The sequence below is a fragment of the Meles meles genome, chromosome 18 (genome assembly GCF_922984935.1).
Source record: "Meles meles chromosome 18, mMelMel3.1 paternal haplotype, whole genome shotgun sequence".
In the NCBI taxonomy this organism is placed as follows: Eukaryota; Metazoa; Chordata; class Mammalia; order Carnivora; family Mustelidae; genus Meles; species Meles meles.
The window spans coordinates 30710520-30727986 of record NC_060083.1 but is presented as its reverse complement, the minus strand read 5'-3'; the positions used below and the strand labels follow the sequence as shown (position 1 = coordinate 30727986).

Sequence of the window (17467 nt, the reverse complement as noted above, 5' to 3'; positions counted from 1 at the left end):
CTACATTCTAGGTGATTTCCTCAGCTTGGTCTTCTACTTCATTACTTTCTCTTCATTTGTTTAAATTCCATTGAGTCATCAAATTCAATGAATTTTTAAAATTTTTTGAATGTTTACTTTTATTATTTTAAAAATCTTTCTATTTATTTTTATAATGTTCTCTTGTTTCATTATGGTTTCTATTCTTTTATCTTTTTAATATTTTAAAACACTCATTTTATAGTCTTCTTAGGATTTTCTTATTATTTCTAGTACTTGGGGTACAGTTTTTCTGTTTGCTGGGCTCCTGATCTCTCTAACGATGGTTTATTTCTTCACGTGATGTGCACTTTTTGTTGTTGTGAACTCATCTTCAGTAGGGCATGCTTACTCTATGGAAGTTACATTGCACTCTGAAAAGAATCCTCACAGGAGACTGTCCCGACATAATAGTTTTTTAATTTTCCTATAGATTTGCATTTCTATCTGTTCCTGTTATCTAGGGATTTCTTTTTCTTATGTTTTATCAAGCATATATATGTTTTTGTTGCATAAGGCAAGACTGGACCACTCAGATTTAATTCACCAGCTTGCTGAAAGTCCCATGTAGTGAAAAAGATGAATTTTCTAATTTACAATTGAATGAAGAAACATAGCTAACTTAATGTAAAGTAAAAACTATGTTTAAGTGTAAGTCTTAGAAATATCGACTAAAATGTCAGCATTTTAGTAATCTTTAGATTACCAAATTGTATTTGTTTCCTTAGTCTAGATTATGTTTCTTTTGTGTGTGTATTTACTCTGTGATGATGTTTGCAAGCCTAGTGGCACTGGATAAGTCTTGGCAGTATTTTGTAAGAAGTGGATTTAATTTTCCTTAGATAAATTTCATGTACTAGACAGAAAAGCACTGAAAATGAAATTTTAGATAAAAGCCTACCGTTGCTGCAAATATCCACATTTAATATGTAGGAATAAAGCTAGTGACACATTTCATAAGGGCACCACACACAGTTGGCAGAAAGAGCAATGGCCTGGAGATTTGGAAAGCTGTACCCCGGGCTTTGCTCTGTTTCTTTCTGTTGTATGACCTGGGGCAACTCACTGAAGATCTTCGAGTTTGTTTCCCCATCTCTAAAAAAGGGGGGGCTGGAGTTTAAAATTCCATAATTCTAGACAGTGCAGAGATAGATAGATAAAATCCTACCACTGCCAAATAAAATAAAATAAGAGGCAGAGAACCCCGACACAAATTGTTCTTTTTAAAATAGAGTGTAATATTTGAAAAATAAAATGGAAAATATAGGGTGCCTGGGTGGCTCAGTTGGTTGGGTGTCTGCCTTTGGCTCAAGTCATGATCTCATGACTTGATCATGATCAAGTCATGATCCCCCCCGCATTGGAGGGGGGGGTCCCTGCTCAGCAGGAAGCCTGCTTCTCCCTCCCCCCCTTGCCTCCCCCCAACCCCAACAGCTAGTGCTCTCTGGCTCTATCTCTCTGTCAAATAAATAAACCAAATCTTCAAAAAGAAAAAGAAGATTTTCTCTTTGGATGACATAATTAAGAAGACAAACCATAGACTAGGCCAAAATATTTGCAAAGCACCTACCTGATACAGGACTTGAGTCCAGAATCTGTAAGTAATTCTCAAAACTAAATACTGAGAAAATAAGCAACCCTTCCCTCTCTAACGCAAATTGACAAAAGACTTGAATAGACACTTCATCAAAGATACACGAACTACAAGTAAATACATAAAATGATCAACATCATTGCCATAGAGATATGCAGATTAAAACCATAATGACATACCACTACTACCTATTTGAATGGGTGAAACAAAACAAACAAAAAACCTGATAATACCAAGTCCTAGGAAAGGTGCTGGGCAACTGGAATTCTCATACACGGCTGGTAAAAGTGCAATGCTTCGGTCCCTTTGAAAAAAACAGTTTTGCAGTTTCTTATAAACCTTTATTTATCTATCATTTAACCCAGCAATTCTACTTCCAGATATATACCCAAGAGAAATGAAAATGTATAGTCACTCAAAAACCTGTATGTCAATGTTTGTAGTGACTTTCTGCATGATCACGAAAAACTGGAAACCACAAAAATGTCCTTAACTAATGATAAACAAATTGTGGAATACTACTCAGACAAAAAGGATCGAACTATTGATATATATTACAACTTATTCAATTCTAGATGAAACTCAAGGTAATTATGCTGAATGAAAGAAAAAGCCAGACTTAAAAAGAATATTATATGAGTCCATCCATATGAAATTTTGGAAGAAGCAAAACAATAGAGAGAGAAAACAAGTCAGTGGTTTCCAGGGCCTAGAGGTGAAGAAGGAGGCCGACCCCAAAGGACCACAAGGATATTTGTCAAAATGATGGAATGTTTTATATCTTTATGATAGCAGTGGATACAAACCATATGAACTTGTCAAAATTCATAAAACTCCCAACTATACACTTAAAAAAAAAAGGATGAGTTTTATCATTTGGAAATTATGCCTCAATAAACCTAACTACTCTCAAAAGATTTTTAAACAATGTTGATCACAGATTTTAATGTTAATACTTAAAAGTGTAAGCTCTTTTTAGGGGCACCTCACTGACTCAGTTGGAGGAGTGTGTGAATTTGATCTCAGGGTCATGAGTTTGAGGCCCACTTTGGGTGAGAGATCACTTAAAATAAATAAACTTAAACAAGTATAATCTCTTTTTTCCTATTTTTTTTCAAGTGAAAAGTTGTACCATAACTGAGAAATTAATAAGGAAAATAAAATATTAAAGTATAAAATATCTAAGCATCTATGGGGCGCCTGGGTGGCTCAGTGGTTTAAGCCTCTGCCTTCGGCTCAGGTCATGATCTCAGGGTCCTGGGATCAAGCCCCGCATCGGGCTCTCTGCTCAGTGGGGAGCCTGTTTCTCCCTCTCTCTCTGCCTGCCTCTCTGCCTACTTGTGACCTCTCTCTCTGTCAAATAAATAAATAAAATATTTTTTAAAAAATCTAAGTATCTAAAATAAAAATTAAGATATCTAAAATATATGGCCTTAAAATAAGTAATACCAGGGGTGCCTGGCTGGCTCAGTTGGAGGAGCATATGACTCTTGATGTTGGGGTTTTGAGTTCAAGCCCCACAATGGTTGTAGAGATTAGTTAAAAAGAGATTCTTAAAAGTATCTAAATATATACAGATTTTAATATAATAATATAATGTTAGTAAGTAATGTTAAGATTAGTAATTTTTTATCTTTTTCACTTTTGGCTTTAGAGTTAAATTGTCAATGAAAAAATTGTTTTTCAGAGAAATACTGTTTCATTTTTCTTTCAAATAATATTGATTCTAAAGTTTCAAATAAACCCAGCTTGCCACCTTCAGGCAAGTGAAAGATTTACAGAGACTATGACTGGTGATAGAACATTAATTTTGTAGATTTTTCAATAATCCATAATTAACCATATCTTGATCACTCCATTATTAATGCCTTTGTGAGATTTCCTCTATATGGGATCTTTCCCTGGCATTTACTGGAATATTCCCAAATTTCAAATGTCAAGTTGTCAGTTCAAATGCCACTAACTCCAAGAAGCCTTCCCTGATTATTCTAGCTAGTTTTTCCTCCTCTAAATATTTTATCTCCTTGAATACATGTAATGTCATTGAAGGTAGGGATCATGTCTTACACGTATGGCTATTAAAAAGGATACATATAAGAGTTGTGTATTCTGATATTTGTTGAATGAATACAAGAATGAATGAATACAAAGTTAGAGTAATCATTGAGTCTTCCTTTGAAAGAGGCATTATTTTACTAATATAATAATGGAATTCTACACTTTTATTCAAGATTATATGCATACATGCAAAGCATCACTTTTCATTGACAATGATGAGAAGTGTCTCAATCCTTACCGATTTCTCAATTGAATTATATCACTGATGAATGATTTCATGACTGCGTGGTGAGAGGCTCTGTGATACTAACTCTGATCTTAGTATCTGGACACCAGAAACATGAGATTAAAAAGATAAGGAAGTGTGATGATTTCTCTTATTATTATTATTATTTTTAAAAACATTTTTCTTATTTATTTATTAGAGAGAGAGAGAGCACATGAGATGAGAGAGGTCAGCGAGAGAAGCAGACTCCCTGCCGGGCAGGGAGCCCAATGTGGGTTCCGATCCCAGGACTCCAGGATCATGACCTGAGCTGACGGCAGTCGCCCAACAAACTGAGCCACCCAGGCACACTCTCTTTATTATTTTTTATATGAGATGGACTTAGACCTCTATTTCTTTCTTTTTTTTTAAATTTTTAAAAAATGTATTCACTTGAGAGAGAGAGAAAGAGCAAGTATGAGTGGGGGAGTGGGGAGGGACAGAGAGAGAGGGACAAGCAGACTCGCTGTTGAGTAGGGAGACTGATGCAGGGCTTGATCCCAGGACATGGAGATCTGACTTGAGCCATAGCATACACTTAACCGAGATGCCCCTCCCCACCCGACCCCACCCCCTTTTTAAAAAATATTTTGTTTATTTACAACAAAGAAAGAGAGAGCAGAGAAAGAGAGAGAGTGCACGCATGAGCAGGGGGAGGGGCAGAGAAGCAGACTCCCTGCTGAGCAGGGAAGTGTGATGATTTCTTTTACCTTGGATTGAAAGGTGGATACTTCTCTAAGTTCTATTATATGTCCATCTATTATTTTCCTCCAAATCTCCAAATTTCTAACATCTTACAGGCATATTAATAGAATATATAACAGTGGCATTGGGTCTACCAGCACATCACTCATAGAAAAATTCCCAATTTTTTCCGTCTAGCTCTACCTAGTTTACCTAGTTTAGGGAGTGAGGTTCTTCATACTTCCTTCCTTCCAGGATGTACAACGTATCAAGACTGTTAAACAACAAACTGGTAACAGGTTTTGGTTGTTTTCTTTTTTTTGTGGTGCCCCTCAATTACATTTATTCATGCCACAAAGGAAACAACGTGGGGCGTCTGGGTGGCTCAGTGGGTTAAGGCTTCTGCCTTTGGCTCATGTCATGATCTCAGGGTCCTGGGATCGAGCCCCGCTTCAGGTTCTCTGCTTGGCGGGGAGCCTGCTTCCTCCTCTCTCTCTGCCTGCCTCTCTACTTACTGTGATCTGTCAAATAAATAAATAAAATCTTAAAACAAACAAAGAAACAAAGGAAACAACGTGTCTGCAAGTGTAAGTCTTCCCATCCAACAGAGCTTGCTGAGATTTACAGCCAGACTGAGGTTCCATCTGCTGTGTACTCCAAGTAAAGCTGGTTAATGACCTGGAGCAGGTGCAGGACTCAAAGCTTTCAAAGCTTTACTTCTCTTATCAGCAATCCTGATTTTACAAATGATGAAGCCGGTCAACCCCATTCCTACCCAAAACTCCTTGTAAACCTGGGTATACTAGGACCTCATTGGGACGCAAACATTTTTAACAAGGCTTTGAAGCATCTAAACACAGGACCCCTGGCTAACTCCCACACGGCCAACAACTTGGAAAGGTCACTTTGATTTATTTACTTCAAAGATTATTTATTTATTTATTTATTTGAGAGAGAGCATGCATATACACATGTGGGGGGAGGGGCAAAGGGAAAAGGCCAAGCAGACTCCCTGCTGAGCAGAGAGACTGAAACAGAGCTAGATCTGAGATCTCAGGACCCCAAGATCATGACCTGAGCCGAAGGTAGATGCTTTATCACTTAACCAACTGAGCCACCCTGACCTTGGTTTATTTTTAAAGGAGGAGGGTTCCACGTTTGAGGATGGTTCATCTTCCTGAATTCCTTCTGTAAGAATTTTCAAGCCTTTTTCTCTTGCTCACTTTGAGGGCTCTATTCCTTCTGTTATTCCTCCTTTCTCATTACATTCTTCCTTCTCCCTTCTCTCTTTCTAGATCCAGTCCTCACAGTCTTGAGAGAAAAAAATAACAGTTCTTCATGCACAGGAGGCTCTGGTCTTGGCCCTTAGGACAGCAGTGTCCTTGGATCTCTGTTTCTGCTCTGGTGAGGGCCGGAGAGGAAGAAAGGCCCTTGGTTTACAAGTAAGATAGAAATAGGGAAGGTAAATACAGAGAATCAATCAGATTCATATTCTGAGATACAAATATGCCACAAATGCTGATTTATAAGGCTGCCTTACCCCGAGGTTTTTGCTATCTCTTCCAACCCTGCATCCTTTCTCAAAATGTGAACTTTTCCTCCTTCATCAGTACGTCTGTGTTTCAACTCTCACAAATACACTTTCTTTTTTTTTTTTTAAAGATTTTATTTATTTATTTGACAGAGATCACAAGTAGACAGAGAGGCAGGCAGAGAGAGAGAGGGAAGCAGGCTCGCCGCCGAGCAGAGAGCTCGATTTATACCACGTCTCTTTAAAACTGTCATAATTACACTGTAGCAGTGGCTTCTTGTTCTGGCTATTCTTTTCTTTCCCTTTCATTTACCTTAGTTCATTCTAACCAAACATCTCCAAATACATTGCACGTATTTTCACTTTGCTAATTCTCTTCTCACCCACTTACAATCTGGCTTCTCTCTGCCTTTCTTTACCAAGACAAATATTGGTTGGTCAAATTCCTGAATTTAAAAAAAATGCATGTACTTTGACACAACTACTCATTCTCTTTCTGTGACTTCCTGTTATGATTAACTTTCTACAGATCACCACTTGTCTGGTGTTTGTAACTTTCTGGGTTTTATTGTATTAATATGTTTGATAATTTTTCTTATGCTCCATTAATTTAAGCTTTAACATTGATTCTATAGTCTTTCTTTCCTGAAGATGATTTTAAAATTCTATTCCATTTTTTTAAATCTCTAATATTGAGCCTCCTTCCTGTCTTTTGGAGGATCAGAAACAAATTGCTTGGATTCAAGAACATTTTGAAAGGCTACCTATGGAATAGCAGCAGAATGCAATTTGTACTTCTCACACTTCTTTAAATATCACTTCTTTCAGGTTTTTCTTGTGACCCCAAAATAACGGAAATTGATTCAATGTTGCTGCACCACTAAAATTTCTTCTTAGATTCAACACATTCCCCCTTCCCCTATTTTTACTGTCTTTTTGTTATCTTCCTCACCATTGTAATTTGTAAACTCACTGGGCAGGAAATAATTGTTGATCTTTTAATTTGGAGTAGCCTGGAGTACATGGCTATTAATGGTAACATGTTTTGAATGTCCTTGGTTTTAAAATCAACAATGTGAAACAACATTTGAGCTTTTCACTTTTACTTTTCCTCATTCCCGGTTTGAAGTTTTTTTCCTGAATACTCTCATTAGGTGATTCTTAATCAAGAATGGAGCCATTCTACAATAGGTGACTTGCAAACATTGAAAGAAAATATATTGGGCACCAAGATATAGATAATTTAGATAATTCCATCTCCCATTACAGTATAGTGGTTGTTCATGTGGCAAATCCTGGTCCTATTGCTTGTTTTATTGTCTTGAGTGAATTTGTGAACCTTGGTTCTCTCGTGTGAAAATTAGGTGTAATAATAACTTACCTCTCAAAAAAAAAAAATAACCTACCTCTCTGAGTTTTTGTGAGGAATAAATGAAAAAATTCATATTAGATGTTTGCATATTAAGTGCTCAATAAACATTAACTAATTGGTCTGAAATGATTCTGTTCATTTTCTTATAAAGCGACCTCAATAGAACTGCCACGTACCAAATAACTTGCTGGGTACTTACCAATACTATGCCTGTACTACAAATATTTTTTGCTTTTTAAAATTTTTTTGGTTTGTGTTTCTGATTTGTAATATTTCAAATTTCTAACAGAACCTAGAAAGTTGGGAGATTCCTTTAATGGATGAGAGAAATCTGAGATGTACTCCTATTGCCAGGTTTATTCCTGTAGCCCCCAGGTTTTAGAGATAAAGAGCTGTTAGCTGCATTTCATTTGGTATCATTCAAAACCCAACAAACTTGGATTTTAGGAGATGCTATTCAGTCCCACATAAAAGCAATTGATACTTTTTAAGATTTTTATTATTTTATTTTTTAAAAGATTTTATTTATTTAATTTGTCACAGACAGAGATCACAAGTAGGTAGAGAGGCAGGCGGGGGGGGGGGGGGGGAAGCAGGCTCCCCGCTGAACAGAGAGCCTGATGCGGGACTCTATCCCAGGACCCTGAGATCATGACCCAAGCTGAAGGCAGAGGCCCAATCCACTGAGTCACCCAGGCGCCCCAATACATTTTTTTTTTTTAAGATTTCACTCATTTATTATTTGACACAAATCACAAGTAGGCAGAGAGACAGGCAGAGAGAGAGGGGTAAGCACACTCCCTGCTGAGCAGAGAGCCCAGTGCAGGGCTCGATCCCAGGACCCTGAGATGATGACCAGAGCAGAAGGCAGAGGCCCAACCCACTGAGCCACCCAGGTGCCCCCAGTTGGCACATTTTTAATGAGCCCAGAAAAATCTTGGGAGTCCAATGACATCTTTTACGCGGGGTTGGATAGGAGCATGATGGCCTTTAATTAATGATGAAGGGACAACTTTGAGTTGTCTCCTTTGACACTAAGTGTTGGTTAATTCTAATAGTAGGGTTGGTTGAAAAGACCAAGAAACAATCTTCTAGCATTGATTTTGTTACACTTGACACTATATACAAAATTGGAAGGTTCTACAATATCTGTCCCCTCAAAGTACCTTTTCTGAAAAAGCCGCCCCACCTCTGACTGTTGCATATTTAACTTTTCTGCTGTAGTGGTTTCCAAGAAATCCATATCCATCAAGTGAGCTTGATTCCTTTTAAGATCAATAATTCACTCACCGTCCAGAAAATTCAACAAGTATTGACGGCCCATTCAGAGTCACATTGCAGGGCTGAGTGTACCGTGGTTTTCTAAAGTTCCTGCTCTAGTTGGGGCAAAAGGGAATAAAATAAATTGAAATGCAGGGCCCTATGGAGAAAATGAACAGCTGTGGGACGTAAGCTTTGGACACTACATAACTAGAAGTTCAGCTCTGCAACTCAGTAGTTCTGAAATGAACAGGTCATTTCAGAATGAGCAAGGTGAGAATGTTTTGTGGAACGATGCACTCCAGGAAGATTCCAGCTCCTGGCGAAGGGTCACATACATTACGTTAGGTGTGTGAGGGCAGAACGGGCCAGAGCTTAGACGAGGGGTGTCACCTGCCTCTTCTGCGCACAAGGTAAGTAGGAAGGGATCCTTCTGGACCTTGGGCATGGCATCAACCCCCCAGGCGCAGCGCATACCTGTGAAGGCAGGAAACCCTCGCGGCTGGGCCCTCGGCTGGTGGCCTCGCCGAGCCGCGCGGGTGGTGAGAGCTTTCCGGCGGCAGCGCGCCACGTCACCTAACAGCTCCCCCTCCCCTTGTTCCAAGTCGCACGCGCGGAAGTAAACACCTAGACGTCATCAGGGCGCGTCTTCGCCTTTCCCCTCCCATCTCCCCTGATCCGTGGACGTGCTCACCTCCGCTCCGGGCCAGGTCTATGTCCCGGTTTCCCGCCGTCGCGGGCAGGGCGCCAAGGCGGCAGGAGGAGGGTGAGCGGTCAATAGACCTTCAGGAAGAGCGGCCTCCGGCTGTTTCCATCGCTGATAGAGGTGCGGTCCGCGGGACGCTGCGGAGGCCAGCGGGAGTTTCGGCATGGGGGTTTTGGGGGGATAAAAGTACGCCTTTGGCGGGCAGAGAAAAGTGAAGAGGAGACCGCAGCGTTCTCCTCGTCCTCCAAGCCGGAGGCGAACTTTGCGTCCAATGAGCACTTTGGTCTAGAGGGGGGCGGTCCCAGATCCAAGTTGGGTGAAGACCTTGCTGGGGGACAAAAAAGTGAACCCCAACGCCTAGACGCGTTCTTCTCTTAAGGAGGCTCATAAAGCCTTTGTTCTCTACCCATCCATCCCCCCCGCCCCCCCTCCACTCGTCGGGCCGCCAGCCTGCCTTTGGGTACGGTATGAAGGGAGCCAGTTTCCAGGAGCCAGTTTCCATGGTTACCCACCACTTGGCCTTCTGGGATATCAGTCACTCTGAACAGGGACCTAACTTGAACCATGAATCAGAAGCAAACACAGGTGGCTTTTTTTTTTTTAATTCAGCTGAGAGTTTCCTGCTGTGTTCTAGCTTTTGGTCCATTGTTTAATAAAATTGGGTTTTGTGCTTCTGCACAGGTATGCTTGCATATACATTGCCTTGTGCTAGGCTTACTTCGTCAAGTACTCTGAACAGCATTAGCAAATGCTCCTGTTGTTAGATTTTACCAAAAAGTTGTTCTGGGCTTGTAAACCCTCACATACAAATTGGACATAGATGATTTATCTGAGAAGTAATGGGCTGATCTCTTCCAGTCCTAAAATTCTATTGTCTTTCTCTATTAAGCTCTGGGAAATTGAGTCAGAGATAGCTTGACAGTCCTTTTAATTGCACAATTGTTTCTCTGTTATTACAGAAGAGAAAGGATGCACATCACAGGAAGGAGGAACTACTCCAACTTTTCCTATTCAAAAACAAAGAAAAAAGCTTATTCAAGCTGTGAGGGACAATTCATTCCTTATTGTTACTGGAAATACAGGAAGTGGTAAAACAACTCAACTCCCAAAATATCTATATGAAGCAGGTAATTTTATTCTGGGATAATATTGGGAGTATTTAAAAATATATCCTCTTAAAAGCTAATAGGACTTCTGTATTGCACAGATAGCCACCATTTGTTCTACAGTTCCAATTCTTCTCTTGGTACATCCCCTCTACATCTTCCCTACTTTTTTATGGTCTTATTTCATGTTCAGGAATTAACTCAGATAACAATTTTTCCATTTTTAATTACCATAATCTTAATTATAGGTAGATATTGATTCTTTGCTATAGAATGAGGTTGACTTGCAGTAGACTGTTAACCATTGGGTATTGAAATAACTTACAGGAATATGGTGATACCTCTTGCTGACATTAGTATTTCTTGGTTCTTTTTCCAAGTATTATCAGGTAAATATTTATTCCCTGATTCCGTAACCCAAGTCAGCTAACAAATTATCCCTAAAGTGTCTTTTCCTTCAATATGGTAAACTTTCTATCATAAGGTTGGTATAGAGCAAAATTATATTGGATGTTATTCATTTAAAAAATAAAAATTTCTTAGCTGATACTCAGTCTCATGCATCAGATCTAATGTGGCATTTATTAAGACATACCATTATTTTACATATTATTGATAAAGGAAAAAATACCATCAACTGTAAGACACATCTTACAGAGACTAAAGTGGTAAAAATGGATCTGTGAAAGTTGTGTATTTAAACTCTGGGGGGAAAAGTAAATCTTTAGGAAGTCTATGAAATTTTATGGATTTCTAGGAATTAAACATTTGGCTTACTCTTTCAAGTAACTCTTTAGACTGAAATTGGGGGGAAAACCTAATTAAAATATGTATATTTTGAGTGGAAAATATGTATTCTTGTTTTTTATTACCACTTAAATTTCCATGGTCATGTTGTTAATTTGGAGAGTTTTCTTTTGCAAACACTTGGAACAGTTTGTGTTGATTGGTCTGAAAGAATTGAGCTCCAATTGGAAGCAATTGTTAATAATTTTGTGTTTTTTTCCTCTGGTTTTGGTAGGGTTTTCACAACATGGTATGATTGGTGTGACTCAACCACGAAAAGTAGCTGCTATATCAGTTGCTCAGAGGGTTGCTGAAGAAATGAAATGCACTTTGGGATCCAAAGTAGGGTACCAAGTTCGTTTCGATGATTGCAGCTCTAAGGTACAAAAGTTTTATTGATGTTCAAGTCCTGTAAACTTATAGAAAGATTGGAAAAAGTTATCAAAGATTTTAACTTCAAATTTACATTTATATTTTAAAGCCCCAGATGAGGATTAATTTTTGTTGTTCATTGTTAAATGATTGAGCTTGGAAGTGTCTAATAGTTTTACTATTTTCTCCCTTCTCAATTAGTTTATAAGTGACAGTTAATAAGGATTCTCTTATTTTTTTAGCTGTAAGACTCCTGGACCTGTAATTTATATTTGTAATATTTAAAACAATCTTTCATTGTACTAAAATATATATAACATAAAATTTACCATTTCAGCCATTTTTAGGTGTTACATTTCATTGGCATGAAATACATTTACAATGTTGTGTATCCATCAACACTATTTTCAGAATGTTGTATCATCTCAAACAGAAACTATATCTACTAAACATTAACTCCCCCATTCCCTCCTCCCTCCAGCCTGCGGTAACTTCTGTTCTACTTTCTGACTTTACAGATTTGCCTTTTCGGTGTGCCTGGGTGACTCAGTAGTTAAGTGTCTGCCTTCTGCTCAGGTCCTGGGATAGAGCCCCACATTGGGCTCCCTGCTGGGTAGGAAGCCTGCTTCTTCCTCTCCCACTCCCCCTGCTTGTGTTCCCTTTCTCGCTCTGTCAAATAAATAAATAAAATCTTTAAAAAAAACCAACCAAACAAATTTTCCTTTCCTAAGTACCTCAGATAAGTTGAATTGTACAATATTTGGTCCTTTGTGTCTGGATTGGTTCATTTAGCATAATGTTTTCAAGGTTCATCCATATTATATTTTTGTATTCCTGAAGTCAGTTGAAAATAGACAACTCAGCAAAGTCAGTAAGTAAATATTTATTGAGTATCTTCTGTATTCATGGCACCAAAAAGTTTAAAATTGTTTTCTTTTTAATAGTTAGTGGTATAATTTATATTCCTTCAGGATTCTTTAATCCTATACCAAATACAGAACAATCCCTAATTAAATATTGTCCCTAATCGGAATGGCCATCAATTATAGCACATAGTTACTCCCCAAAATACTATGTTTGCATTCCTAGTGGTTACTGCTGGGGAGTTTTTCTTTTTTCTTCCTTTGTTTTCTGTGTGTACTGTGTTGTTAACTTTTAGCTTTTGGATCTTATACTCACTTTGTTTTAATGTGAAGTAGTAGACACTATTTTTTTTTTAAGAGACTGTCTGAGCTAGTCTCTTTAAGATATCTATTTTTTTAAAGATTTTATTTATTTATTTGACAGAGAGAGAGCACAAGTAGGCAGAGAGGCAGGCAGAGAGAGAGGAGGAAGCAGGCTCCCTGCTGAGCAGAGAGCCCGATGCGGGGCTCGATCCCAGGACCCTGGGATCATGACCTGAGCAGAAGGCAGAGGTTTAACCCACTGAGCCACCCAGGCGCCCCTAGACACAATTTTTTTTAAAGATTTTATTTGTTATTTATTTGTCAGGGGAAGAGAGAGCTCGCAAGCAGGGGGAACAGCAGGCAGAGGGAGAAGCAGGCTCCCTACTGAGCAAGGAGCCCCATGTGGGCCTTGATCCCACAACTTTGCAGACGTTTAGCCAGCTATTTAGTTGGCTATATTATTTATTTAGTTGGCTAACTATTATTCCCTATTTAGCAAATATTATTTAGTTGGCTAACTATTATTCCCTATTTAGCAAATAGGGAAGAAGAGAGTGATAGGAAATTGTGCACCTAACTATTTCCTCTGACTTTTCTTCTGAGTCCTTTAAAACAGTGGCTGAGACAGGGAGATGGATCCCATTTCATTGTTTCTCACAACTTGCTCATGGGAATCTACCACATTATCTTACCACTTTCTCCAGACTACTTTATATCTCATTATCCCGTTCTATTGCTTTATCCTGGAACATCCACCTTAGTTCCTTATCTCTGTCCCTGTATAGATCACAAGTTTTATAATTTATCATCCTTGTTATTAGACTAATTTATGTACTTTTTTATTTAGTCAGATTAGGTGAATCATTTAATGTCTGCACATTTCAGGGGGAATTTAGTCTGCGAAGCAGGGGTGAATTTCTGTAACACTATATATATATAAGTTGATACACTCTGCTGTTTGAACATTAGGAAACCGCAATCAAATATATGACTGATGGATGTTTACTGAAACATATTCTGGGAGATCCGAATCTTACCAAGTTCAGTGTCATCATTTTAGATGAAGCCCATGAGAGAACTCTAACTACAGTGAGTATTTTAATATGCTGGTTGTTATTAGTTTACTTATTTGGGGTAGCTTTTACCCTGTAGAGAATTTCCTGGTCTTACTTACATTTTAATCTATTGAAATAAGAATTCTTTAGTTAGGAAAGAAAAATATTCAAAATAAATTGGTTGGTGGGTATACTTGTCACTTATTAGAAATTTACTTTTTTTTTCAGGACATCTTGTTTGGTTTATTGAAGAAGTTATTTCAGGAGAAGTCTCCTAATAGGAAGGAACATTTGAAGGTCGTGGTGATGTCAGCAACCATGGAATTAGCCAAGCTCTCTGCATTCTTTGGAAATTGTCCAATATTTGATATACCTGGAAGGCTTTATCCAGTCAGAGAAAAATTCTGCAATTTGATTGGCCCACGAGACAGAGAAAATACTGCATATATTCAAGCGGTATTACTTGGCATCCTTTTTATGTCTTTTTATATTTATGGTTCCAGTTGATTATTTCAGTATATCATTTGTTCCCTTTTATTTTAATGGCAGCCCTTATAGGTCCTATAACTTTTGAGAACCAAATTTTAATTTTTCTGTGGAATAAGGGGAGTGGGGAGACTGTATTTCCATCAACATATTATGCTTGTGTTTCTTGCTTTAGATTGTGAAAGTGACCATGGATATCCATTTGAATGAAATGGCTGGAGACATCTTGGTTTTTCTGACTGGTGAGCATTCAATATCAGTTTTAAGAATTTTACTATTTATATAAGAGCAGAGTGTGGCACCACAATAAAGTGTTACTTTTGTTGGGAAATCTGGGCTTTAACTCATATTGCCTTACTTTTGTGTGATTATCTGAAAGTTTTAGATATTCTATTTTACATAAGATATATAAGATAATTCTATACTGCCAAAAAACTGCCAGTCTCATGAGGAAATATATGTAAAACACACTGACTTTTTAGTAAAAAGATAATAAATGGTAGAGTATTAATATTTTTATTAGTCTACCTTATATAGAGCTGTTACCACACCTAACAGTCCTGGATCTGAATGATTCATTTCATTATTTCAAAAGACATCCTACTAGTTCATTTCTTTCTTTTTTTTTTTTTTTTAATTTGTTTATTTGACAGACAGAGATCACAGATAGGCAGAGAGGCAGCCAGAGAGAGAGGAAGGGAAGCAGGCTCCCTGCTGAGCAGAAAGCCCGATGCGGGGCTCGATCCCAGGACCTTGGGATCATGACCTGAGCCGAAGGCAGAGGCTTTAACCCACTGAGCCAACCAGGCGCCCCTAGTTCATTTCTTTTTTGAGTGGTGGGATGGTACTGTGTTATAGCAGTACATGAGGTGTTGTTGAATCCATGTCTCATAGGCCTTTTTTGGAAGTAAAAAATAGATTAATTAAATCCTAAACTAGTGTGATTCTTCAATTAGCAGCATCCTACTAACAGAAATGAGTCATTTCATCGCTTACCTCCTACTCTGCCTTGTACTGATGTCAGAAGTAAGACATTGTAATGGTCTCTGCCTTTTTCAGGTTACTTAAGTATTTTGAGCTACACCTAAATGTAGTATCTCCTGGATTAGATTCTTCTATATTAATGATTAACTTTACTGGGTCTCCTCAAATACTGTGTTAACAAGATGACAGTCTTGAAGATTATAAACATTTTTATTTCCATAGAGGTTTAAATTCCTTGGGAACTGGTGTTTTATTTTTAATTCTGTTTTTGAGATTTGGTTCAACTTAGGAGTTCATCTTCTTTAGATCAAATGAGATTTAAAGTAGCCATTGTGCAAAAATAATTTTAATCTAGAAGGCTTATTTTTCTTCATTCTTTTTTTTTTTTTTTTTAAGATTTTTATTTATTTATTCGACAGACAGAGATCACAAGTAGGCAGAGAGGCAGAGAGAGGAGGAAGCAGGCTCCCTGCTGAGCAGAGAGCCCGATGTGGGGCTCGATCCCAGGACCCTGGGATCATGACCTGAGCCGAAAGCAGAGGCTTTAATCCACTGAGCCACCCAGGCGCCCCTATTTTTCTTCATCCTTAAATGAATTTTGCTGTTCAGTTGCTGACGTTATTTTCCCTCCCTCATTTCAGGTCAGTTTGAAATTGAAAAAAGTTGTGAGTTACTTTTTCAGATGGCAGAGTCTGTTGATTATGATTATGATGTTCAAGATACAACTCTGGATGGTTTGTTAATATTGCCATGTTATGGGTCTATGACAACAGGTAAGTCCTCACTAGAATAGAAAATTTGACTAATTAAAAAAATTATTGAATAATCTCATATGTACAGAGTAGTGTATTTAAAGTGTTCAGGTCAATTAATTTTACAAGCAACTAATTTTTTTTTAAAGATTTTATTTATTTATTTGACAGAGAGAGAGATCACAAGTAGGCAGAGAGGCAGACAGAGAGAGGTCGGGGGGCAGGCTCCCTGCTGAGCAGAGAGCCTGATGCGGGGCTTGATCCCAGGACCCTGAGATCATGACCTGAGCCAAAGGCAGAGGCCCAACCCACTGAGCCACCCAGGCACCACACAAACAACTAGTTTTTGTAACCAACACCCAAATTATGAAGTAAAACTTTAAGGGAACCAACATTCTTTGAGAGAAGTGATTTTTTTTCCTCAAAGTCTTTTCATATTCACTTTTTCAGGAGCCTTGGACACTCGCCCACACACACTTCGATATTGTTTAAGAGTGGGCTCTGTCCTCCCAGCAGAACAGAGATAGTGTTGGTAATTTTTTGAAATTAGTACTATAATTTCTTGATAGTAGTACCATAAGTCAGACCTAATTTAGTATTGCCAGAGAATTTCTAGAAATCATATATATCCAGGTACATCTGAGACTAAACACAGTGGATTATTTTCTTTTGAAGTAGCACACAGTCTACTTTTCAAGAATGATGCTGTTCTTTTGTAATTTCAAACAGCAAATGCAAACTCTTATTCTAATATTTGTTCATAATGTTGAATTAGGGTTAGAATGTGTTTAGTAAAATTACTTTATTATGGAATTTGATATGTAAAATTAAAGGGGATTTATTTAAAGTTTGATTGTGGTTAGCATTTAATGTAGTATAAAAAGCATTTGAATGTTTTTATATTTTATATGTATTGTTTTTGTTGAGTAGGTGGTTGTTAATCTTGTGTTAACAAAAAAAGTTTACGAATATGTGTTTTGGTAAATAACCATAGACCTCGTGCTATTTTAGAAATCTCTTTTGTGATGATATTAGGCCCTTGCCCTCAATATGGAAATCTATTTTTAGGTTTTTGTGTTTTTAAGGGAATTCTTAGGGTCATTATTAGATATTTAAGGTTCTCATTGTTTTCTGGAGATTTGATCTGCTGGCTTCTTTAAAAGTTACTTTGTTTACTGCTAAGGTAATTCAAAACTCATTACAGTTGTTTTGTTATTGATCATTAACAATATAAATGTATTTTTCTATATAAGTAATTTCATTCTCTCCTTT

At 37.9% G+C, this 17467-nt stretch overlaps 1 protein-coding gene and 1 pseudogene across 2 annotated transcripts in view; one reads left to right on the top strand and one right to left on the bottom strand.

Annotated features, from left to right (window-relative positions):
- Positions 1–5289: 5289 nt before the first annotated feature.
- On the bottom strand, positions 5290–5469 carry LOC123928853 (annotated as a pseudogene).
- Positions 5470–9429: 3960 nt separating this feature from the next.
- Positions 9430–17467, top strand: part of DHX40 (DEAH-box helicase 40) — a 48636-nt gene continuing 40598 nt past the window's right edge. For both annotated transcript variants that reach the window (XM_045985692.1, XM_045985691.1), the window contains exons 1-7: positions 9430–9608; positions 10448–10615; positions 11616–11761; positions 13888–14007; positions 14202–14429; positions 14635–14701; positions 16085–16216. In XM_045985692.1, coding sequence (XP_045841648.1) covers positions 9497–9608; positions 10448–10615; positions 11616–11761; positions 13888–14007; positions 14202–14429; positions 14635–14701; positions 16085–16216 — 973 coding nt within the window. In that variant the 5' untranslated portion in view covers positions 9430–9496. The remainder of the gene's footprint in view (positions 9609–10447; positions 10616–11615; positions 11762–13887; positions 14008–14201; positions 14430–14634; positions 14702–16084; positions 16217–17467) is intronic.